At 46.4% G+C, this 24,353-nt stretch overlaps 2 protein-coding genes across 3 annotated transcripts; one reads left to right on the top strand and one right to left on the bottom strand.

The window, feature by feature from the left end:
* Positions 1-3,438: 3,438 nt before the first annotated feature.
* Positions 3,439-10,026, top strand: si:dkeyp-113d7.1 (uncharacterized protein LOC407709 homolog). Of its 2 annotated transcripts, none has more exons than XM_037090331.1 (3): positions 3,439-3,605; positions 5,869-6,564; positions 6,706-10,026. In XM_037090331.1, the coding sequence occupies exons 2-3, from the start codon at positions 6,091-6,093 to the stop codon at positions 7,780-7,782; spliced, it is 1,551 nt and encodes a 516-aa protein (XP_036946226.1). In that variant the 5' UTR covers positions 3,439-3,605; positions 5,869-6,090; the 3' UTR covers positions 7,783-10,026. The 2 variants fall into 2 exon arrangements, with proteins under 2 accessions (XP_036946226.1, XP_036946225.1); XM_037090330.1 differs by lacking the exon at positions 3,439-3,605 and adding an exon at positions 3,647-3,802.
* Positions 10,027-11,294: 1,268 nt separating this feature from the next.
* On the bottom strand, positions 11,295-24,265 carry med15 (mediator complex subunit 15). Its single transcript, XM_037089393.1, has 18 exons — positions 24,050-24,265; positions 22,727-22,814; positions 22,305-22,356; positions 22,168-22,191; positions 21,835-21,999; positions 20,732-21,009; positions 17,298-17,672; positions 16,626-16,748; positions 15,025-15,174; positions 14,095-14,213; positions 13,885-14,012; positions 13,545-13,679; positions 13,346-13,409; positions 13,199-13,265; positions 12,561-12,718; positions 12,241-12,407; positions 12,026-12,124; positions 11,295-11,900 (listed from the first exon to the last, which is right to left on the bottom strand). Exons 1-18 carry the CDS (start codon positions 24,115-24,117, stop codon positions 11,764-11,766), a joined length of 2,397 nt encoding a protein of 798 aa, XP_036945288.1. The 5' UTR covers positions 24,118-24,265; the 3' UTR covers positions 11,295-11,763.
* Between the last annotated feature and the right edge of the window lie 88 nt (positions 24,266-24,353).

The following is a 24,353-nucleotide window of genomic DNA, read 5'->3' as shown; positions in this document are numbered from 1 at the left end:
ATTTGACGGATAACGATGATGAATAATTAATTAACTGTTTAATTTGCTGTCTTTGCCTCTGAACGCTGCTTTAATATCTAAAGCTTGTTGCTTCGCTAACATCTGAATCAACCAACCACTTTTCTGCAAAGGCCGAGCGACTTCGCCGAGTTTCTTCGTTGCACTTTCAGCCTCCACATGTTCACATACCTCATTTTTCTTGTGAAAACATTTCAAGTGTTTCATTGTTTCCTGTTTCCACACAAACCTCATTACCTCAGCAGTCGCACTCTGACGATATTTGACTTTGATGATGTGGGTTTTTTTTTTTTATTGTTTTTTCTTTTTGAATGCGTCTCAGAGCCTGAAAAACCACAAAACTGCAAACGCACAAACTTCTCAGGTTTGCGGATGAAGTTCGTAAAGACGATAAGATTTTCTAGATTAACAGAACATTTCGTCTGTCAGGACTTCCAGAACCAGTTACAGGAGGCTGTGACGTATGGAAGCCCAGACGGGCCAAGATCAGGAAAACAGAGAGAAAATGAAAATACTCATCAAAGATAAAAGTGATGAGATGCCGAGTCAGACACATTGTTTCATGTGACGCTCCTCGTTATGTTTTTCTGATCATGATTAATAATTCTCTGGGTCGGTTCTCAGCTTCCGTATTGATCCGTAAACATCTGGCAGACATTTCTGATCATTGAGTTAAAACATTCATTGTTTTGCGTCCTTTGTTTTGATGTTTGTCATTTTTTATGACACAACTTCAAAGTAACAAACATTTGAACTATATTTTTGTTGTTCGACATTTTCTGCGTTGACAAATTTTCCAAAATCAATAACGATGATTTTTGTAGCACTTTTAAATGAAGTTATGAAGCACGTAAAGGGAAACGAACAACGTAACGAGTTATCCAGAAACTCTGACGACCAGAACAAACATTTAAAGATTAAAGGGATTAAAATGTGAAATACGCACAAAAGCTTTGACGTGAATTCATGTTTCCAGATGTTCTGCTGCTGCCGACGGATTTTACTTCAAACCAAAAACGCACAAAAACAAAATATAGTGGTTACATTCAACACTGCAGTTATGTGGTTTTTACAGAACAGCACTGTTTACACATCAGCTCACAGCTGCTGTCGGAGGGAAACCTCGTATCTCCGAGCATCTCCTGACAGCAGCAGCATCATGTGACCTGTCGACCAATCACAGCTCCTCCTGTCTCGTGTTTACAAAGCCATAAAAGAGAGAGAAATGTTTCTGGTTGAAGATTTTACAAAAGGGAAAAAGAAGTTTCTTGAAAGTTCAGATTTCTGTCGAGAAAACCGACAAAACGCAACAATTCTGCTTTCAAACATTTTAAAAATCAATCACTGATTTTGTCTTTATGTATCACAACATATCTACTGACGCTAACATGCTAACCAGTTAGCCTCAGCAGTCCAAGTCTCCTTTGCTGTCCGAGTCAACAGGACCACTAGCTGCACGGCTAACTAAGCTAACCAGTGGCCTCTTCTCACTGACTGCTCCTTTAAATGTAGAAGCCCTGAAATCACACTGTGAAAAACACTGTTACATGTTCAAGTATGCAGAGTACTCACAGGAGTACTGCATCATGTGCTACACTGATCTGTAATCATGATGATGACTTCAACTTTGAGCTCATTTAACAGACGTATTTAATATTCGTTTAACATTTTAAATCTGTTTAAGCAGAAAAGTATCAAGTAACTAAAGCTGTCAGTGTAATGGAGTAAAGAAAGCACAATATTTAATGTGAAGTACAAGTACAGCAGAGCGTCGAGTGTTTCCAGCCCGTGTTCATGTGATCAAAGCTATTTATCAATTATTATTATTATTATTATTATTATTGATTTCCACCTGATTCATTTCTCTCAGATGTTTTCTTCCAGGAGGAGTCTGGAGGTATTTGTTACATATCACACTTCAGATTACTTTAAAGCACTGAGACGCATTCAGACGGCATCACGTGTACATATCACCCAGCACCTCGTCCTCACTGTGATTGTGTCTGATGGCCGTTTTTCTGAAAAGTGGTTGAGTTGTTCCCGTGTGGAGGGAAGTTGTTCAGTTCAGCCTCGGCAGGTGTGAAGGAGCAAAACAAGGGAAGCCACCCTGCAGGCGAGGCTAACCTGTTAGCATGTTAGCAGGGGGATCTGTTGAAATAATAATCCTGAAGGGTTTCTGAAAGAAACCCTGACGCTCGGTTTCAAGAAGTCGAGCTGGAGGTTGTGAACCTCCGGCGGGGTTCCTCAGGGAACCATCTGAGGTCCTCTTACTGTTTGATGCAAACGTGGGAACGAGGGGATGAAAGGGACGTTTTAATGTTTTTAAGTTGTTTTACTTTGTGAGGACGCGACAGATGTGACTGACGTCTGACGTCCTGGAGGGTTTATTTCATGTTCAGTTGAATCTTTCTCCTGTAAAATCTCATGAACTGACTCTTTGTCTCAAAGTTCATCTCAGTGTTTGGATTTGATGCAATACTTTTGATAAAAATGTGCCCTTGTTTTGTAATTCAGCAGACTAATTAAAACCAAATCTTAAAGAGTTTCCTATTAAATAATGATACGAGTTTTTAAAAAAAACTCAGCTGCAGCCGAGTGACGGCGAGGGCGAGCGAGAGAGAGAGAGAGAGAGAGAGAACGCCACCCGACAGGAATCAGACAGAAAAGATGAGAATGAGGTGAAAACTGACCCAGTGTCTGTTTTCACGGTGTGGTGGAGCTCGCTGCCTCGTGTTGACCACAGCAGCACCGTCTGAATGTCAGTGACGCCATGTTACAACTGTCCGCCGTGATGATGATGATGATGATGATGTGACGATGAAGGCGATGGTGATGGTGTTTTGTTTTATATGTTGATGACCTGTTTTAGAGCCGGGTACTTTTTAGTGTTCAAATTCAAACAAAACCAATAAATGTTGAAACTACCAGCCGAGCCTGACGCCTCTCATTTCCTCTGCACGCCGCCAACAGGACCAGCCGCCATCTTGTTTTCATGTCAGAACAATGTTTCTGACAGATGTGATGAATATGTTTGTTACAGCTGCTGACGGACGGGGAGGTAATCCTAAAGGTAACTGGTAACTACAGCTGTCAGACAAATGTAGTCGAGTATAAAGTACAATATTTACCTCTGAGGTGTAAAACTGACGCTAATCAGCTGATTACTGGTGTGTGTGTGTGTGTGTGTGTGAACCTGTCAATCATCATTAAGTCAGTGTGTGACTGTTACATTCATTGATTAATTATCTGCTCAGATCAATTATCATGACGGTCGTTAACTGAACCGCAGTGACGTCAGTTAACTAACACCTGACAACGATGACCCGGATCAGAACCGCAGAACTGCAGGATGGTTGATGACGATGATGACGATGATGACGCCTCTGTAACAATGTGCCTCGCGCACCCGCTGGTACAGCTGAAGTGAACCGGAGCTGCGCGCGGCGCCGGGACCGAACCCTCCTACCCGCCGTTGCCGTAGTTACCTCCGTACCCGCCTGAACGGGTATGTGCACGAGCGGCCAGTGGGCAGGCAGGAAGGACGGAAGGAGAACCGAAGGGGGGAAAGAAGGAGGGAGGAAAGGAAGGTAAGAAGGAGGGAAGGAAGGAAGGAAGGAGGGAGCGGAATTAGTCAGTGATAGAGGGGAGGAGAGGAGGCGAGGAGGCGAGGCGGCGGGCTGTTCTGCCGAGGTGGACGTGGCGGGTCCGGCGGAGTTAGCTACAAGTGACGGGCAGCGGAGCCGATCCGAGGCGGACAGGCGGCCATGAACCGGACCACCCGCAGGTAACGTACCGCTGTCCCCGCCGTTAGCAGCCGCCTGGCGGCTCCGGCGGCTCTTTTCTCGGTTTCCTGCTTGTTTGAGCCGCCGCTCGGCTCCGTGTCACAGAAGGACCGCGGACGCGTCTCCGGCTCCGGTCTGTCGCTTCTTTTGTGCGAGCTGTCAGCCGCTCCCCGCTGCGTCCGAGCAGGAGACCCGGCCGCTCTCCCCCCGCTGCCTGCCTCTCCTCCCCGCTCCACTCTCACTTTCTCCCCCATGCTAACAGCAGCTAGCTCTGCTAGTTAGCTTAGCAGGCAGCAAACGACGTTAGTGTGATAAACAAGATGGCCACTGGCTAGCTGTGCTAGCTAGCTAGACATGGCATCTTGCCCTGTCTTTGTATGGCAGTAAAGCGGCAGTAAAGCGCTTCCTGCTCCGACAGGACGACTTTTCTCCCGCACAGCAACAAACACACGGACTCACAGTTGGAGCACATTAGCGGGAGGTGGAGGTGAAGGTGGAGGTGTTGGTGTGGAGGACAGACAGACAGACAGACACACACACACACATCCTCTGAGCGAAAATCACCGCCAGATTCTTCACTCGGTTTGTTGAGAGGCTGCGTGGCGAGCTGAGCGGCTACCTGAGGGAGAGGACAGGTAACCGCGTCCGGGCCCCCCGGAGCTGCAGCCGAGCCTCGGCACCGGGCGGCCCGGAGAGGACCGACCAGAACCAACTTTACTTCACTCAACTTAACTTTTCTCTGTGTGTGTGTGTGTGGTGCTGGTAGGAGTTGTGTAATGTGCAGTAAAGGGTTCAGTTCACATGAAGTTCTGTGAAGCTGCGGGTCAGACGATCTGGGCTGCGAGGACTCTGTAAAGGAGCAGTCTGTAGTTTACAGAAGAAATTAAAAGTCAATTATAATATTTACAACAATAATGAGGTAATAACACAAACTGTTCCCATAAATGAATCAGCCAGCTGTTGTCAGAGGAGCTCCCAGAGCGCTGTGCGAAGATGGGCAGGTGGCAGGGTCCGCCACATATAAACAGTAAAATTAAGAAAACATTGAAAACAGTTTGTTTACTCAGTTTGTTTCTGTCGGTGAAGATCCGTCTCTGCCTGGTAATATTTTCTCGACACACTGCGGACTGCAGGTTCGCTGGTAAAACAAACACTAACATTTGTTGATGTATTAAAGAAAAGTTCAACAGTTAAATGTCACGACATCAACATGTTTTTGCTGGAATATGAAATGATAACTTTTCATCATGAAGATATCGTGAGAAAATAACTTCTCGGGTCATTTCTGACCCACTGGTGCATGTAAGGGTTAAGCAGTCAACACGTTCGACAGACTGGTAGAGCAGAGAGGCTGCTGGGAAATCATGTCACAGCAGAGCACACACCCTGATTCTGTTATCCACATACACGCATGCATGCTTTCAATTTAATCAATTAATTTATTAATGATAACACTGTAAAATAAAAAGGCTGCAGATTCAGGTTCTAAATGTTTCAGCACACAGTAAACCGGAGCAGAACACTGAGTCGAGCCTTCTTAATCTAAACTATCAAAGCATTCCTTTAAATGAGCAGTCTGGACTTCTGTAACATTGTGAAGTCACAACTGCACAGCCTCCGCCCCCAGAATGAGAATGTTCATGGTTGGATAAACACTTGCTCAGGCCTATGAAAGCTGACCAATCAGAGGTGCTGCAGAAACAATGAAGCAGGCAAACACCCAAAACAAATCATGAAGCTGAATACGGGACCTTTAAGTTCCCACGTGGTCTCCTAGAAGAGCTTCAATGACAATCAGAAGCCTGTTGGTGCTGAGGGTGAACTGAAGACTGAAGCTGCTCTGCAGTCCGTCGCTACGGCAGCAGTCACTCCTGCACTTCTATACAACTGGCGTATCATGTAGCATGTGTTAGCACTGATAACGACCTGTTCTTTACTGCTGGCTTCAGTGTTTGAGACACAAACAGACACATGACCTCATCACCAAACATCCTGTTAAATCTGCAGAACAAACGTTCGTGAAGACGTCACAGCTCCCCCACATTAACACCTCCCTCTCTCTCTGCAGGCTCCTCCCAGGCAGGTGTGTGTGGTGACATCAGCACAGCAGAGGTGACGCTCAGGGACACGCCCCCTACCTCTCAGCCCCTCCCCTCTCAGGACAGTGAGATTTCTTCATAGGACAGACTTGGGGAGGAGGAGGAGAAGAGGAAGGTGGACTTTATAACCTCAGTAAGACTTCAGGTGTTGAACCAGAGCCAGGTGAGGAGGATTAGCCCCGCCCCTCACCATGACAGACTTAGAGACCGAGTGTTTGAGTCTTGGGCTTCCCCCCGATTGCGGGTCCCCTCCCCCGTCTCTGGACCCCTCCCTGCAGGTGGATTGTGGCCCGGGCCCCGCCTCCTCGGCCCCGACGCCGACCTTGGCCCTGCTGTCCTCGGACTGCCCCACGCCCACACTCAGCTCGCTGGCAGCGGAGATCGCCGAGCCGCTGGTGATGCTGCCGTGCGTGAAGACCGAGCCAGAGGACGGGGAACTGGAGCCCATCCGGACTGTCGACCTATCCGAGATCCAGCCATTGTCCACCGCCGAGCTGGGCCAGGACCAGATCAAGATGGAGATCAGCGGCCTCGACTACATCAAGTCCGAGCATCACGGTCACCACGGCAACCACCACCTGGGCCACTTCCACCAAGCCGATGTCACAGAGATGGACTACAAGTCGCACTACGAGCCCAGCTCAGTGTTTGACTACATCTCCCAGGTAATGATGAGCTCCCTCACACCTGTAACACCTGTTCACACCTGCTGACACCTGCTGACACACTACCTGTGTGTGCAGCACAATGTTGTGTTGTGTAGTGGTTAGTGAATACTGACGTGTGTGTGTGTGTGTGTGTTTCAGGTGACGGACACTCTGGAGTACATCAAGTCAGACCACCACGTGGACCTGCAGTGTTACTACACCGAGTCCGGCACCATGTCGTCCCACCTGCCGCACAACGGCCTCGAGTCCATTCACATGGCCGAGCTGCGCACCGAGCTCAACAAGCTGCGGCCCGACGCCCTGCTGATGGACGGCATCGGCAAACTGGACGCTGAGTTCGGAGGGGCGGGGCTTTATGAGCTGCAGACAGCCGACGAGCGGAAGATGGCAGCAGAGGGGACGGCAGCGACGGGTCAGGGAGGAGGTCTGGTGATTACCACTAAAACCCAAAGCCCGACGGTGAGGAAGCCTCGCAACATGCAGGGGGAGAAGCCGTTCTCCTGCACGCAGTGCGGGAAGAACTTCAGCACGCTGGGAAACCTGAAGACACACCAGCGCATCCACACCGGCGAGCGACCCTACACCTGCTCGCAGTGTGGAAAGAGCTTCGGCCAGGCGGGGAACCTGAAACGCCACCAGCTGATCCACACGGGCCAGAAGCCGTACGTGTGCGCTCACTGTCCCAAAGGCTTCACCAAGGCCGACGACCTGCGCTCACACCAGCGGCTGCACACCGGCGAGCGCCCGTTCATCTGCGTCACCTGCGGGAAGAGCTTCGGCCAATCGAAGGAGCTGAAGGCTCATCAGCTGAGCCACACGGGTGAAAGGCCGTTCTGCTGCCAGCACTGCGGCAAGAGCTTCAGCAAGGAGACGAGCTACCGCAACCACGTGCAGATCCACACGGGCGAGAAGCCCTTCACCTGCTCGCAGTGCGGCAAGACTTTCAGCAACTCGGGCGTCTTAAAGACCCACGAGAAGATCCACTCGGGGGAGCGGCCCTTCGGCTGCACGCAGTGCGGGAAGAGCTTCGGCCGCCTCGGACACCTGAAGGCTCACCAGCAGATCCACACGGGGGAGCGGCCGTACGCCTGCCCGCAGTGCGCCAAGACTTTCAGCCAATCAGGTCACCTCAAAGCTCACGAGCAGATCCACAAACGAGAGCGAACGGACACGGCGAGCAGCAGCAGCAGCACGGTGGGCAGCGACAGTAGCTAAAACAAACGGACCCTTTAAACAAAGTATTATCCTCTTTTTTATAAATCGATATATAAATCTTTCTTACGTTTTCATACTTTGAGCTCTTTTACATTTTATCTGTGGGCGGCTGGACGAACGTCTGTGTGTGTGTGTTGACGTCTTGTGGTGTGTCAGTGTGTCTGAGGAGTCCAGTACTCATGTTGGAGTGAGTACTCACCGATACACAAGCACAAATACTTCAGTCACCAGTCTGAGTACTTCACTCGGGTTTTTTTTACTCAAACAGACCAGCAGCTCCTGAACCATGACCTCGTTTACTGACGACCAATCAGAAGCGTTCACGTCTTGTGCGCGCAGCACAGCGTCTGTCGCTGACGTCACAGTGAGGAACAACAGTGTGTTCTGACTGAAGCTTCACCAGTTTATCTGGAGAAAGTCAGACACAGAATCATGAGGTGATCCGTCAGGTTTGGTTCTGTTCAGACGATAACTGAGCCCGACTCGTGGAGGAGGTCCAAAAGTCTGACCGCAAAATATCAGCTGATACTTCATTAAAACATGCAAGTCCGTTTTCTGGTCGAGTCGTCAGTTGAGTCACTTTTTCCCATCAAAGACACTTGCTGCGTCCAACCAGCTGCGACCGACCGGCTGCGACCGACCGGCTGCGTCCGACCGGCTGCGTCCGACCGGCTGCGACCGACCGGCTGCGACCGACCGGCTGCGACCGACCGGCTGCGTCGCTTTAAGACTCGGCTGGTTCCTTCAGGTGTGTTCTGCTCTGCTGTCGGCCAAGTTACTGTCAAAATACAAAATATGACATATTACTATCTACCTTCATTTTAAAGTAATATATTACATTATCACTGAGTGATAAGTTACTTTCTAGTTACTTTCAACAAAACACCCAAATAACTATAGAACTGCAGTTGTAACTCTGTAGAACGATGAAACCGCCTCGATCTGTTCAATGACCGATGAGCTATAATCAATATGTCTAATGTGGGCTGTTATGGGAAGCAAAGCTTCTGTAATGACGCCACATCTCTTCTTCTCTGCCTGTAATAAACAGCTGATATTAACTGTCTGTTGGTGCGGACGAGTTCTTAAAACTACAAATTCTTCACTTTAGTCGGCGACAAGGATTTTAACAGGTTGGGTAACAGAACTGAGAGATATATTACTGATCAAACGTCTTCTGACTGAAACAATCAATGATGTAAATAGTCTGTGATGAATCTTCAAGACAAAATCAGTTTGTGAACGAGCTCAGATCAGTTTACTGATCGGCCCACTAACACTTTCATCTTGGAATATTGATGAAGTCAGAACAGTGTGATTAATTCTCACGGACTCGTTAGACGAAAATTAAACTCCTTTAAATCAAAATGTGTCTTATCGGTACAAAAACAACGTCTCATTCAACAAACGTCTCTTTTCTAAGAATCCTCGTCCTGAGTCGGGCCGTTACTGTTCAGACTCTTCTGTACAAACAGCAGCTGGACTTTAAATTAATTAATATTCACCAAATTCAGTTCAGACAAATCACAAGGAGTGAAACCAACATGTCTGACACGGTCAGCTGATCGACTTTAATAAGATTCACTTCCTGTTGTCAGTAAATTAACTTTACAGCCTTGAAACTCTCCGAACCAAACTGAGTCAGATTATTAGTTTGTGTTTTATTAATTATCTATATTTGATTTCTTCACTGGTTTCATATGAAATATGAGTGGCGCCGGTGTCGATGATCAGAACAGCAGCTCCAGTGAAGGTTCTTGTTCCTCTTCAGTAAACGAGGTTCTGGTTCAGATCCCTCAGTTGGAGTACTTTGCCAACCATGTGAGTACTTCTGAGTACTTTCTGCCAGTTTACAAGTGTTCTCCTTTGAGATGTGGGTACTCGCAGGCAGACTCTGTTACTGTACTGTTAAAGCTGATGATATAATTTTGATACTCTTTATTGACCAGTATTGATCGATCAGGACATCACGATGTGATCTTTATGTTGTTGATGATAATCTGCTGATGACATTCCTTTAAATCATCGTGAACGTTCTGCCTCGTTGGGCTCCGACCTGGACCAAACACATCAGCACAAAGGAACCCAACACCCCCCCTCCGGATCGCTCACTGTGTACAAATCTTCTATTGATAACTTCGTTCCTAAAAAAACAAAAAGATTTTTTTTAAAAAACAGCAGCAAAAAAGACAAAAGTGATGCAGCATCTTGTACTGGAAAGAATTATTAAAGAAACTAATGAGACGTTCGACTCGTCTGTCGTTTTTGTGTTTGTTTTAACTCATGTGACGTCACCAGGTTTCTGCTGAAGCCCCGCCCCTTCCTGTTCCCCTCATGGACCTAACTGATCAGACGTCTGTCATCAAACTAATGAAACATCAGACTGAAATATACGTCACGTGTCACTGACATCGACTGTCTTTGTGGTGAGTTCAGGAGCAGCTGGGACAAATCCTACTGATTCTACCTTTAACTTTAATAGTCTTTGAATTCTATTAACATGACGTGAGCTTCAGTTAGCTTTGACCACAAATGTCCTTCAGAGGGAGACTTTTTACTCTGATACTCTGAGTCCAGGTGTTGATGACCTGCACTGTTGTTTGACCCACAGCCGGGGAATTTTAAAACCAGGAGACAGCTGATCACAGCCGTCAGTCCATCACTTCATCTGAGGACATCAAGATGAACTGGACAGCAGCAGAGATCCAGGAGATGCAGCGTCTCCTCGGCCTCTTCTTGTTGTAGCAGCAAGCTGCTAACAGTCGCTACTTTCAAATTAAAAGCCCCCCGCTAAGAACCCAGTCCTAAACTCCAGGGGGTGCAATGTAAAGATCTTATTTTGCAGACAAATTCTATGTCACTGTTCACAGCCCGACTTCGAGCTTCACGTCACGTCACATGTTAACGTCTACCTCAGAGGCGTTTAGAAAAGGAGGAACGTTACGCCTCCGTCTATCTGAAAGGGGCTCGTGACTCGTCTTCAGTAACTGAGTGTTTTCAACAAACTGTCCACCGGAGGGCAGTGACATCACACACACACACACACACACAATTTATGGTTTATAAAGAATTATTAATCACATTGTGTACATTTATAAACTTAGACGTTTTGTATTATAAGAGAACGAAACAAGTTAAAATATTAGTTATTCTCTACAATCTGTATTTTAAATCGCATCAGTTTTTTTGTACATATTTACATTTATATATTTTTTCATTTTTCAAGTTTTATATTGAAGTTGTCTCACTTATTTATGTTAACATTGTTCATTAGAACGAGTTAGAACCAAAGCGTCTTGTGTGTTTGAGATGTTTGTGTATTTATTTTTATCTTCATCAATAATCAATATTTGCACATTATATGTATTTTATAAATATTCTGTATATAATTTCGATTCTTGCATTCTGACATCACACCAGTCTCAGTCCGACAGACTGATACTGATCAGAGCTGATTAATGACACGATCAATAACTGATCAGCTGATGTTTGTTTTCCATCAGAGACTCAAATAGATTTAAAAAGTTGAAATGAAAAGTTTATTTATGATAGCAAAAAAATACATTAATATTTTCACTCTGAAGATCAAAGTGTACAAAGTCGTTTTCTTTACAGCCGCCACGCCGAAACTCACCGCAGCCAATCAGACGGAGCCACGTGTTGCATTCAGGGAGCAGGAGATTATCAGGATAAATGACAGTCGAGCTGTTGACGTGCTGGTTGACCAGCAGAAACTTACAACAGCAGATATAAACTGGAACCTTGAGGCTCTACCAGACGCAGTTCAACAAGAAAGTCAATTTACCCAGAATTCATGAGTAGTAACACTAGAGCCAGACCTGACGGAGCGTTCAGGAACTAAGAGGAGCGTGGGACACATCATCCCTCTGAATGTTTGAAAAGAACATGAAGGTTCGAGATCAGATCAGAAGGTAGTGTCTGTGCGTGTCAGAGGTGATGTCACTGCAGGTGGGCGGGGCTTCAGGCAGCAGACAGACAGGCCTGTCGGACGCTCTGAGCCCAGGTGTTCAGCAGCTCCGTCACCGAGTGTTTGTCCGGCAGCTGCAGCAGTTTGGACGTCATGTTCCTGTGGACCGTCTGCAGGAAGCTGTTCGCACCTGCTGGAACAGACAGGAAGTCACCTGATCAGATACAAGAGGTGAACTGATGGGACTCAGATAAAACCAGGTGTCCTGTGGTATGAGGTCAGTAACATGCAGAGGTAAGAGGCGTTTCGTCTCACCGTACTGGTCTCCGTCGTCGGCCCAGTACGGGCTCTGATCGGGATAATCTGCAGGAACGCTGAGCTGCAGAGGAGGAACACTCGGAAGGTTTTTGTCATCTGAGAACACAATAAACACACAAACATCGTTAAAACAGCGTCACACCTGAGAACGTCCTGAATGTTTTCAGCTCACAGGCGACTAACCATGTGACCTGCAGGTGTGAGCGACTCACCCAGCTTGCAGACGAGGTGCACGGTGCCGTTGTTGCTGCAGTACGACGGGTCGAGGTTGACGAGGAACTTGACGTCGAGGCGAGCGACCTCCCCCTGCAGGATGTTGGGGATGGTCTGCCGCTCGTCCTCCTCGTGCTTCCTCTTCCTGCCGGAGACGTTTGGTCCCCTGAAGAGGAAACGATCTTAAACTGCAGCTGACATGAATTCATGTAAAAACCTTCATTCCTTCATGTTCAGTTACTTCTAAGTTCTGTCTTCTGGTGAAGCGGTGTAGGTCCAGTGTTATTTGAGTGAAGGGAACCTTTAAGTGGGGACGTACGTGATGGGGGGTCCGTGGATGGCGGTCATAGCGGGGGCGAATGTTCTGTACAGAGAGTGGTTGAAGACCGGCGAGCGGATGTTGGCCATGACGGCGTCGAGCAGCGGCTGACACAGATACTGCTGCTTGGTGGCCACCGGAGGAGGCGGCGGCGTCGGCTGAAAACACACACACACACACACACACGCACGCACACACACACACACACACACACCATGATGCCATTTTGTTCACAAACTGACAGTGACTGAAATGAAACATCTGAAGTGTGATCAGTCGTTGCTTCAGGGTCATTATATTCAGAATATCTCAGGGCTTCCTCAGACCCAGACCAGAACCAAACCAAGACTACAGTACATTATGAGGTGTACTTTATTATTGATTTCGACATTTTAATGATTCATTTGTAGAATTTGCAGATGTTTGTTTTATCTGATTAATTTGGAGTTGAATCTTCCGCTCTTACTTGTTATAAAACTAGTGATGAAATAAATTTAGAAAAGACACACATACATTACTTCATTAATTAATAATCTGACTCTGTTCGGTTGAAAAAGTCTCAACATAGACTAAATTATTTCTACTGACAGCAGGAAGTGAATCTGATCTGAGAGCAGTCTGGATTCAGTCGTTCTCACCACGGCCATGTCGTTCTTCAGCTTCTCTAAAGCGATCTCACACTTCTGCAGCGTCTTCAGAGGACACCTGCAGGTCAGAGCACACAGCACTTTATAGATCGTGTCTGATTATTGATCAGCGGTGACACTCCAGTGATCAGCTGTTACCTGGTGTTTGGATCCGTCAGGATGTTCAACAGACTCTTCATCTTACTCAGGTCCTTCTTTCTGTCTGCTCACAGGAAAACAAGAAGCTACAATTACAAATCAGTTCAACAGTTTTTTGTATAAAATTTGTTCATGAAGTTTGTTTTTTTTCTTGGTAAAATGACTCGAATGATCAATAAATTCGAACTCTCCGGCCGACCTTCGTTCTTGTCGATCTTGTTGATCATCCGGCGCAGAGGCTCGATGTACTTCGACAGCTGTTTGAGTTTCTCCATGTACTGCTGATCCTCCAGAGACGTGGCTCCAGCTGGACTCATCACTGAGCTGGGGTTACCTGCAGGACAGGTGGAGGACAGGTGAGGACAGGTGAGGACATGTGGGCCCATTACGTACCTGTGATCTGATTCACTTTTATTCACCTGTATTCTCATTCTTTGGAGCTTTGTCATGTTTGTATTGAGCGGTCCAGGTGAGGACAGGTAGGGGACAGACAGGGGACGCATGTTTGTTTGTGTTTCCTGTTCAGACGGTGTGTGTACCTGGAGTATTGAGCGGTCCAGGTGAGGGGACTCCGTAGTTCTGGGGGGTCCGGCCGGTGGCGGGGCTCTGTGAGGGCTGAGGGGACGGGCTGGGCTGGAAACCTCCCGGGGACGGAGTGGGACCGGAGCTGGAGACAGGAAGCAGCAAGCATTTTAAAATCACCGTCACTCTGTGTGATCTGAGGCTTCTCAGGTGAACGGCAGTCGCACCTGGCCGAGTTGGGCTGTGAGGTGGGGGGCTGAGGAGACGGCTGAGGAGGGGGGGGCATCGACTGGGGCGTCTGCACCTGCACTGGCGAGGGCGATGACATCATCGTATGCTGCTGCACCTGAGACAATTATCAGACAAGAAGAGAGAGCTAGTGAGCCAATCACAGGAGGGGAGCAGCTGCTGCACCTGTCTGACCCACCTGAGACGTCCTGAACTCAGTCAGTGTTGGACTGTTTCTGTCTAACACAGGAGATCAACAAAGTTTATGCAACGTTACAGTCACAACGCTCCACAACCTGAACCACCTGACGTCTACCAGAAGTGAAGCTGAGGTGAGTCGGTCATTTCTCAAACACCAACTTTTCTAAAGGGAAAAAAAGTCTGACCACAACCAAAGACGTTGCACTTGCATTAAAGACTTCGTCTAGCTGAGCCGGCTTTAGTCCTGTAGCTCTTCGAGACTTTACAAATGTTATTGGACCGAATGGATCAAATGCTGGCAGGGAAACGTCTTTGGGCTGCAGTGCTGCACATGATGATGACCGACAGTTTGGCCTGAAGCTCCTCCTCGGGCTGATCGGGACGGGCTGGAGCTGCTGGTTAGCATGCTAACATCAAAACATGTCAAAACTGTTGATCCTTCACTTTCTGGAGATAATTCTCGTCTGTTTATCTTTTATGTTTAGTTAGTTTAGTATTCAACCAAAAATCTGTTTTATTGTGTGCTTTCTCTTTTATTTAGTAATTTATTTCTTTCTCTGGACATTGTAAAAAGCAAACACAGTTGCAGCAGTTTGGAGGTGTAGCCGTCATGCACAGGTGGATGCAGCAACAGGTGAGATCCAGCAGGTCACAGTGAGATGAGAGGCACTGACAGACAGAAGCACCGTGAGGGGGGGAGGGGCGGGGTCAGAGGTCAGACTAAATACCTGCTGGGTCATCGGCTGTCCTCCCACCGCGGCGGCGGCAGCGGCGGCGGCAGCTGCGGCGGCAGCGGCAGCAGCGTTTTGGGGAGGGATGGAAGAGTTCAGGGGGGCTCGAGGCAGCCGGGGTAGATTCTGCATCCCAGGACGGACCAACTTCAGTGGACACACCAGAGACACAACAGGACCGGTGAGCAGACAGGAGGCAGACACACTGCAGCACAGCACACACACACACACGTTTTCTCTTCCTGTTTGTGAGGACGCTGACGACTCGGACGCTGACGCTCGCCTGAACCTGAACCTGAACCTGATCCTGATCCTGATCCTGATCCTGAACCTGAACCTGAACCTGATCCTGATCCTGATCCTGATCCTGATCCTGAACCTGAACCTGAACCTGAACCTGAACCTGAACCTGAACCTGATCCTGATCCTGATCCTGATCCTGAACCTGAACCTGATCCTGATCCTGATCCTGATCCTGATCCTGATCCTGATCCTGAACCTGAACCTGATCCTGATCCTGATCCTGAACCTGAACACCAGGCCTTCCAACAGTCCTGTGAAGCAGTGAGGACTCCACCAAGACAATGAGTCAATGATTTAAAGCCGACGTCTGTCCGAACAATCAACCCATTTCACTGTGAAGCTCCAGTTATTCTGTTGGTTTGTTTGTCAGTATCAGCATTTAAGTTTTCTAACACCAACATTTGTTTAATATAAAGCAGAACAAGTTTCTTGTCCAGAATATTGAGTGTTCCAGTGCTGTGATCTCTGTACAGTAAAGTTAATTGTTTAGCTGTTACATCTTCTGCCTCCATCTTTGCCACGAGCGTTTCATTATAAATAAATCACATTTGATTACATATGAATGCATGCTTATGTAAAGATTTGGTGAATATAAGAATATGAGAAGTTCTTTTTTTGGTATCAACCCCACAGATCCAGAATCAGTCGGGCTGTACTTGGAGCACTCAGTGTGTTTACATGACACTCAAGAAAACTGAATAACTGCGTCCGACTGTGATCAGATTTTCAAGATGCATGTTTACACCTCAGTCTGACTAAAATCGGACCGGATCATAGTCGGATTAAAACACCCAGTTTATTCAGTTGATAGTCACATTACTCCTGCATGTATACGCTCTGTATACGTTTTACGTTCTGTGCAGACTTTTTTCCGGAAGTAGAAGAACGGCAGCAGCAGTGTCTTTCCTCTGAAATCACCACAAGCAAGAGCACCATTGTGCATCTAGTTTGTTTAATTATCATGTACACCATATACGAAGTGTACAAAGATTGTTGTCGACAGCCTGGTTATAAACTGTCCTCCAGATCTCCTCGGTTCAGCTGAATCGTTCTTTAAATGTCTTTCTGCTCGACCAGGATTCAAACATGATACTTCATGAACTTCTACCTCTTGTTGACACTTTACATCAAGTCGTCTTCATCACTTTGAAAACAGACCAGAATAACTAAAGACCACACAGCTGTCATAACTGACACTGAAGGAGTGAAAGGTGTGTGCAGGTGAACAGGGAGTAGTGATGTCACAGGGTGAGTCCTCCTACATGTGAGTCTGAAGTTTGAGGCGGCAGTCTCACCTGTCCGGGGACGGCGGCGGCGGCTGCAGCTGCTGCGTTGAGCTGCGCCTGAGCTGCTGCTTGCTGCGCTGCCTGCTGCGCCTGCTGGACCTGCTGCTGCTGCTGCAAGGCTGCACGGGCCTGCTTTCACACACACACACACACACACACACACACACACACAGATTGCAAAGCATGCAAGCAGAGGGGTGGGTAAGCGAGACTACAGGAACTCTACACGTTGTGATTTGTCAGCTGGCAGCGTGGCCGAACAGAATCTGTGATTCAGGTGTTTTTCAGGTCAAAGACAGAAAACTTCAGAAGGAATGAAGACTGAAACATCGACTGATCTGAAGTCTTTAAAGAAGGTTTACACATTCAATCACATCCGGCTTCAGAGGGAATTCTGTTCTAATGTGTTTTATCTGACTCTCACTGCTGAAGCCTGTTAGAGCAGCAGTATGTAAATGACCTTTACAGATTTAAATGTAGTCTCCTGAGATGAGACTACTTTTACCTCTGAACCCAACAGATGATGATTCCTGTCAGACATCATTAACCAGAGGAACTGACTGGAATATATGTCACCAATCACTCAGACACACTCTGGCTTCAGTGTTCTCCTCTCCATCAGGGTTTCACAGGCTGTAGAGATGCAGACAGCCACACCTGCAGCGACCTGCTGTGTCTCACCTGGAAGGCCTGGATCTTGAGCTGGTGCTGCTGCTGCTGCTGACTGAGGGAGTTGATGGGTCCGTGCTGAGCGGACGCCATCTGTCCGGCCAGAGACGGAGGCATGCCGGGCTGCTGCTGCTGCTGAGAGTGTGGAGGCATCTGACCCGGCTGAGGCTGAGCCTGAGCCTGGACCTGCTGCTGCTGCTGCTGCTGCTGAACCATGTGCTGAATGGACTGAGCCTGAGCCTGAGCCTGAGCCTGAGCCTGAGCCTGAGCCTGGGCCTGGGCCTGAGCCTGAGCCTGAGCCTGGGCTTGAGCCTGAGCCTGAGCCTGCTGCTGCTGGAACTGCAACTGCACCATCTGCTGCTGCTGCTGAATCCTCGTCTGGTGCATCTGCAGACACAGGGAACAGAAGTGTGAGAGGACGAGTCGTCAGCATCAGTTCATTTGTTTTTAAAAGCCTGACGAGGTCGTCTTTGGGGCGCAGACGGCGGTCTGGTGAGGTCTGTGTCGGCTCGGGTGCTCAGATAGTCCAGCTTTTCTTTTTTTTGGACTGTCGGTCCCGTGTTGTCTTGGTGATGTTTTGTGGAGGTGATTCGACTGTTCGTCTCAGACTTTTAAATCACAGCATTTTATTTATGTATTCTCATGAAAGCACTTTTTCATTTTTTCACATTTTCTATACAAGTTTCCAGAGAGTTAAAGTTATTCGCTCAAAATCCCTGTCAGTAAACAAATGGGAGATGCCTGTTTTCCAGGCAGAAGTGTGATGGAGAGTCTGTAGGACAGACAGGATGACAGACACACTTCTCTCCCGTCACTGTTACTCGCTCCACTGGAGGCTCAGAGGAGAAACAAAACTGTCCACAGAAATTTCTCTTTTTAACTTGAACGGAGACAGCGGGGCGACATAACAGTGCCACGAAAGAGTTGTGTGAAAAGGTTTGACTGAATCAGCGAACAGAAAATAACTGAAGCTACAGACGACATGCAACTGTGACAGCTGTCATAAACTACGTGGATAAACAGGAAACAGTGGCGAGAGACGAATTCAGATCCTTTAATTAGGTCAAATTATCAAAACAGCAACAAGAAGAAACTCATTCAGCAACAGTGAACAGTTACAAAAAGTACAAACGTATCAAACACAATGCAGTTAAAAGTATTAAAGTCTACTGATATGAAACCCTCTGAAGGTTCTGGAGGGAAACATCAGAGCGGTTCACAACTCTGACTGCGACCCGACAAACTGCTTTCTACAAGATGTCTTCTTCTGTGGTTGTTGTTTAAAAGCTTTACTTCTCTGGTGTCAAATCTTCATCAGGAAAGTAACTAAAGCTGTCGAAACAATGTCACATGTCTGAACAGAAAGTGCATCAGAAACCGCTGTAAGAATGTCAGAGTGTAATTGTTAATATTTACAGTAACAAACAGATGTTCATGGGTTCTGCCACTCCAGCAGAACTTTGTGGATGTCGAACATGGCCTGGTCCCTGCGCTCCTCCGGCAGCCGCCGCAGCATATCAGCAACAGTTTGCCCAAACCTGGAGAACTCATCGCTGTTCTGCAGCAGGTTCTGGTCTTCGTCTTTACTCCACTTCCTCTTCTTCTTCGGTGCCGTGTCTGGCACCTGGGACACAGAAGATGGCTGACTGATGACCTCATCGCTTGATGCTGTAGGCTGGATGTCTGCTGGTCGTCTGCTGGCATGAGCAGCTTCAGCCGCTGACGCAGTCGACGCACCGGATGTTGAATCGTTTCCATTCTGTGACTGTGAAAGAAAAATTACAAATAGTTCAAGTTTTTGTGAAGAAAACACAGAAACAGGAAACAAACTTCAAACATCTTCACTGATATAAAATCACTGATTTCTTTACTGATATAAAATCTGCATTTTCTCACATTTCAGCAACTGGAACTAGAATGTTTGGGGGTTTTTTCATTAAAGAAATGGAGTCACCATGATTCATCAGTTACCAAAACAACCACAAATGTATTTTGTCAAAAAACTAAAATAACGATTCTCTTTTCTGTGAAATCAAAAGGCTCGTTGTCACATTTTAGTGGCTGCACGTAGAAAAATATTGATTCTTGTTTGAAAATGTGATGAATCCTTTTTTTTGTTTTGAACTTTTCCATCAAAATCTTTAAGAGACAAAATCTTAATGTTGCTTAATAAATATTCAATTTACTGTGAAATCAAACAGAGAAAAGCAGCATTTTCTCACATCAAGAGCCAAGAAGAATGACTTTAATCAATCACCAAAACAGCCTGCAGGAGATTATTTGTGACATTATTCGAGTGTTTAAATGTTAAAATACTTCTCACAGCACGGTAGACATCTTTAAATGTCTTTTCACATATTCATTTTATGTGAGAAGTTAGATAATCATGGATTTGTTTGCGGTGCTCTAACTGCAAATATTTTTGGCATTTCTGTTTAAAAAATGAATTGAAATGATTCATCAATTATAAAATAAACTTATTTTCTGTCGTCCGATTGTTTCGGTGCTGAACTGAATATTTTGAGGTGGTTGGACTAAGCGTCCCTACGTGGACATCAGTGAGGCATTTAAGTTATTTTTAGAACATTTCTGTAGTGCTAACGTGTCCTGGACGGATCCAATGGACAATAACCTGAGAGCCGTTGACTGTAATGTACTGTTTTTGTTGACTGTTGTCAGAGTTGTTCCTGACTGACTGTCCCGGGTTACGTAGATCAACAGGGTCAGAACATCAGAAACAGCTCTGAAGGTGACGCCAACACCAAGTCTGACCTCAGCGGCTTCATGACAGAGCACAACCAATCACAGCCTGGAAGAGATTACACTTCCATTCAAAGAAGGATGCTCGAATCAAACTCTGTGTTTCTAACCTGACAGTGTTTGTTAGCTCCCTCGCTAACCTTAACCCCAACAACACAGGCATTTATGACACAGAGATCATTGTATATTTACCTTGTTGCTGTCATAATTAGCTTTTTATGACGTCTCAGCCAGAAGAGAAACAAATAAAAAGCGGGTCCCAGAGTTCGGAGGCGAACGTACTTCAAGTCCCTCCAGTTCTTCAATGTCTTCAATCATTCTGGGACATCGACGCCATCCTGCAGTTTTTGTCTTGCGGTGAAGAAGAGTTGTACAAACACATCCGCGTTCTTCTTCTGTAAACGCCTCCTCAATTTCGTCCATGTTTACAGAGTAGAAGCGGGAAACAAGTGGGAGCAAATGAGATGCTACCGGACAGAGCAGTCACAGTCGTTGTGAGGGAAGGTACATCTACAGAGTCCACGCTGTCGCTACGTCACACAGTCAACGCAGGCGCAGAAGTAAAACTTTACAGCCACTAACATCTGAATGTTACCGGCTGTTGCTCTGAACTCTGAGTTCAAACTGTCTGCAGATCTGGACTACGGTCCTGCTGTACTCAGCTTGGTGTTCGCAGGGTTACATACCTGGTTCTGCTGCTGCTGGTTCTGGGCCTGCTGCTGCTGCTGGTTCTGGTGCTGCTGCTGAAGTTGCTGGTTCTGGTGGTGCTGTTGCTGCATCTGCTGCACCCTCAGCTGCTGCTGCACCTGGAGATGCTGTTGGATGGCAGCGTTCTGCTGTTGCTGCTGCTGCTGCTGCTGCTGCTGCTGGGCCTGCTGGAACTGCTGGAACTGGATGGACTGCTGCTGCTGTTGCTGCTGCGTCTGCACCATCTGCTGCATCGGCATCTGGCCCGGACCCCCTACTGCAGAGGGAGCGAGAAGATGATGAAGGACAGGACCCCGTCCACAGATCAGATCCAGTCTGAGGAGCGCTCTGGAGTCTCACATACCCCCTTTCAACCAAAGAGAACCAAGTGCTGGTTCTAGACTGGTGCTGGTTCAGAGTTGTTTCAAACTGGAATCTTTAAAAAAACAGTTTTACTTCTCCGGTGGTGTGACAGCCACCGCAGAGTCACATCATTCACTCCCTGAATGTGTGTCCAATTACGCAGCACTGTTCGGAACAGATATGGATCTGTGGAACTCAGAACAAATAGAACCCGTCGACTCTTCACATGTTGCTGCTGGCTTTGTTTACATCGGCATCCAAACATGACTGTCTAGCACGACTGGGGCCACGGTTACTTCGATAAGTGAACACAGTTAAAAATCTTTTGTCTACTCTCTCATGAATAAGTCAGAACATGCTACACTGGATCTGGTTGTTAAAAATGTTGGTCACAACGGTTCTAGATGGTCCATGGTCATGATAACCCCGGGCCAGCACCTGATGTTAGCGGTTCTTTGTTCTAGACCAGCAAACTATTGGTGTCACTATGGAAGCAGTTTTCCCAGCCGGGAGCAAAGAACCGGTTCCAGAGTAAGCACTGGCTCCGAACCAGCACCTGACCCGCCTTGGTGGAAAAGGGGTAAAACACACACACACACAAAACGTGCCAAAGCAGAGACTGAAAGTAAGATCGGCTCTGATGCCAAAATATGCAGTTTAAACGCAGCCAGCATCCACTGAACGCTCTGAAGATGTGCCTGTACAGCAAACACACACCACATGGAGGAAACACACTCACTGGCTTGTGGGTTTCCAGCAACCCCTGCCATGGCATGCTGGCCTATCTGCATCTGCCCCATGGCCCCCATGCCACCCACTGGAGCACCGGTGGGGCGAGGCCCCATGCCAATGGCGCCCGGGCCCCCTCCAACCCCTGTCAGGTTAGTCAGGGCATTCATGGGATCTAGCAGAAGGGTAGACAACAGACAATATTACGCAGCTCCAACATGCACAGCAGAAATCATGAACACCATGAGTCTGGTAGTGACAGGTCCGGCAGAGGACAGAACACGGCAAAGAGAAACCAAAATGAAAAGTAAACCAAACAGAGACAAAACTTGAGTCCACTTACCGGGACCTCCGAGGGTCTTCTTGTCTGTGAATAAGACAAAAGTTATCAGCACCTGCTGCACTTCAACAAACCACTATGGAGCAGGACGGAGGACGTGATCGGCAACGTGTCCAGTAACATGCGGGTCAGATACTTACGGATGTCTCTGAAGTGTATGATCAGCCTCGCCACCAGAGATAAATACTCCTCCTGACACACAAACAACAACAGTGAGATTCATCACACAGTTAGACGAGGGGTCGACTGATAGTAAGACCAATAATAAGCATTTCTCCAATGATCATTATCAGTGACTTTTCTGTCAGATTGCAGACAAAATAATGACATAAAAATGTGCTTCTTGGACCACAACACTATCTGATCTCAGAGTAATCTGAATCTGCACAGTAACAAATACATGTAGTTTAAGATGGCAGAAAATGGAAATACTCAAATAAAGAACAAGTGCCTCATTACTGTACTATACTGAAATATTGACACAAAGATTTTCATTTTTCTGCTAATGAATATCAGTCCTACTTGATTTCTAACATTGTCATCGGCTACTTTCGATACTCACTCTGGATTTGGCTTTGACATAAACGTGGTTCTCCATGTCATTGCTGGATTTGGTGTGTGCGGTTCCTGCCTTCCTCATCGCCTCTTCACTGGAAGGAGACAAGAATCACACGGATCAATACGCTCAAATAACTTCAGCCTGTTATGTGTTCAGACTCTAAACATCATTGTACAGTTTTTAATGTATGATAATTCATAACATGTTAAAGAGATGCGTCACATTCAATGTTTCTTCCCTGGTTGTAAATCACATCAATGATTATTATCCTGTTATAAAAGCTGCAGAAGATTGACTCAATAAATATATTTCAAATATTCACTTTCTGGCTTCTAAAATGTGAATATCTGCTGTTCATGTCATCTTCTGTGTTTCACTTTTATTATAAACAAACATCTATGAGTTTTGGACCTCAAAGTTTGTTTATCGCCATTTCTGACATTTTATAGCCCAAAAACAACTCATTTTGGAAAAATAACCACAGGACTGATTGATAAAGCCAATAATCATGACGAGTGGCACTATTACTATGTGCTATTCGTTAATTCTACTGTTGACACTGAGCATCTTTAAGACAGGAGTGTTCCTTTAAGATGAATGAAGAAAAGTGTTTTACAAAACAAACTGACACCTCATAACACAGAACAGCTGGAACTCAAACACATGCTGAGCACTGTATCAACACTTTGATGGTATTAAGAAAATAAAATAACACTTCTGACTGCATCCTTATGGGAATATGTTGTGTCCTGAAAGCTAGAAATACAAGTTTGCCTACATAAGTACAATTATTAATATATAAAAAATTTAACATAAATGCTTCATATCAGCATTGTGAGTTTAATGTGTGAAAAACTGGTATTTGTACAAAATAATCAGGCGTTAAGTTTTCAAAAACAAACTGTGAAAACATCAATACATTTTGTAGTTACAACAAAAAAAATGCTCATGTTAGATTTTCATTTCTACTCGGTACCAAACAAACCAGAGCTGAAGAGTTAGTTAGCTGTTAGCTCGCTGTATGACCGAACATTAGCAGCTAATGAAGCTAATAATTAAATCAGGGAGAAATGTCCATTAATCATTGTTTTGTTAATTTTAGCTACGCCGAATGTAAAAGCGGACTCAAACCTGTCGCATTATGTTTTCTGATATATTAACGGAACCGTGTTAAGTTTGCTTTTTTACAACTCCCTGTTCATTTACTGATTTTTTTAAAGCAGTTTTGACGTGACGCTCTTTCCTGCCGGGCTAACATTAGCTAGCTTAGCTCATAAGGCTAACTCGACACAAACAGTGATTTAGCTTAAAACCAGAATGTCTCACATCTGTGCGACGACTTTCTGTCGGAACTGCGGGCTCCTCCAGTCGCTGTCCGGTCCCGGGACCTCCATGGCAGAAGCGAGGTGTTACAGAAGGTTTTCAGTTGGAGACTTTAATGTTTCCACGGCGCTTCCTTCTTTTTCTTCTTCTCGTTGTTTTTTCAATGGCGGTTGCTGATCGGACTGACCGGAGCATTACCGCCACCGCGCGCTACTCCACCTACTTCCGGTACCAAGAAAATGGCGGCTGCTGTGTTTGTATGGAGTCAGACTTGTTTGAGTATGTTTGAGTCTCTAAATTTCATTTA

This window comes from Acanthopagrus latus, chromosome 23 (assembly GCF_904848185.1).
Source record: "Acanthopagrus latus isolate v.2019 chromosome 23, fAcaLat1.1, whole genome shotgun sequence".
Lineage (NCBI taxonomy): Eukaryota > Metazoa > Chordata > Actinopteri > Spariformes > Sparidae > Acanthopagrus > Acanthopagrus latus.
Note: the sequence above shows the minus strand (reverse complement) of the source record. Positions and strands in the feature narration are given on the sequence as shown.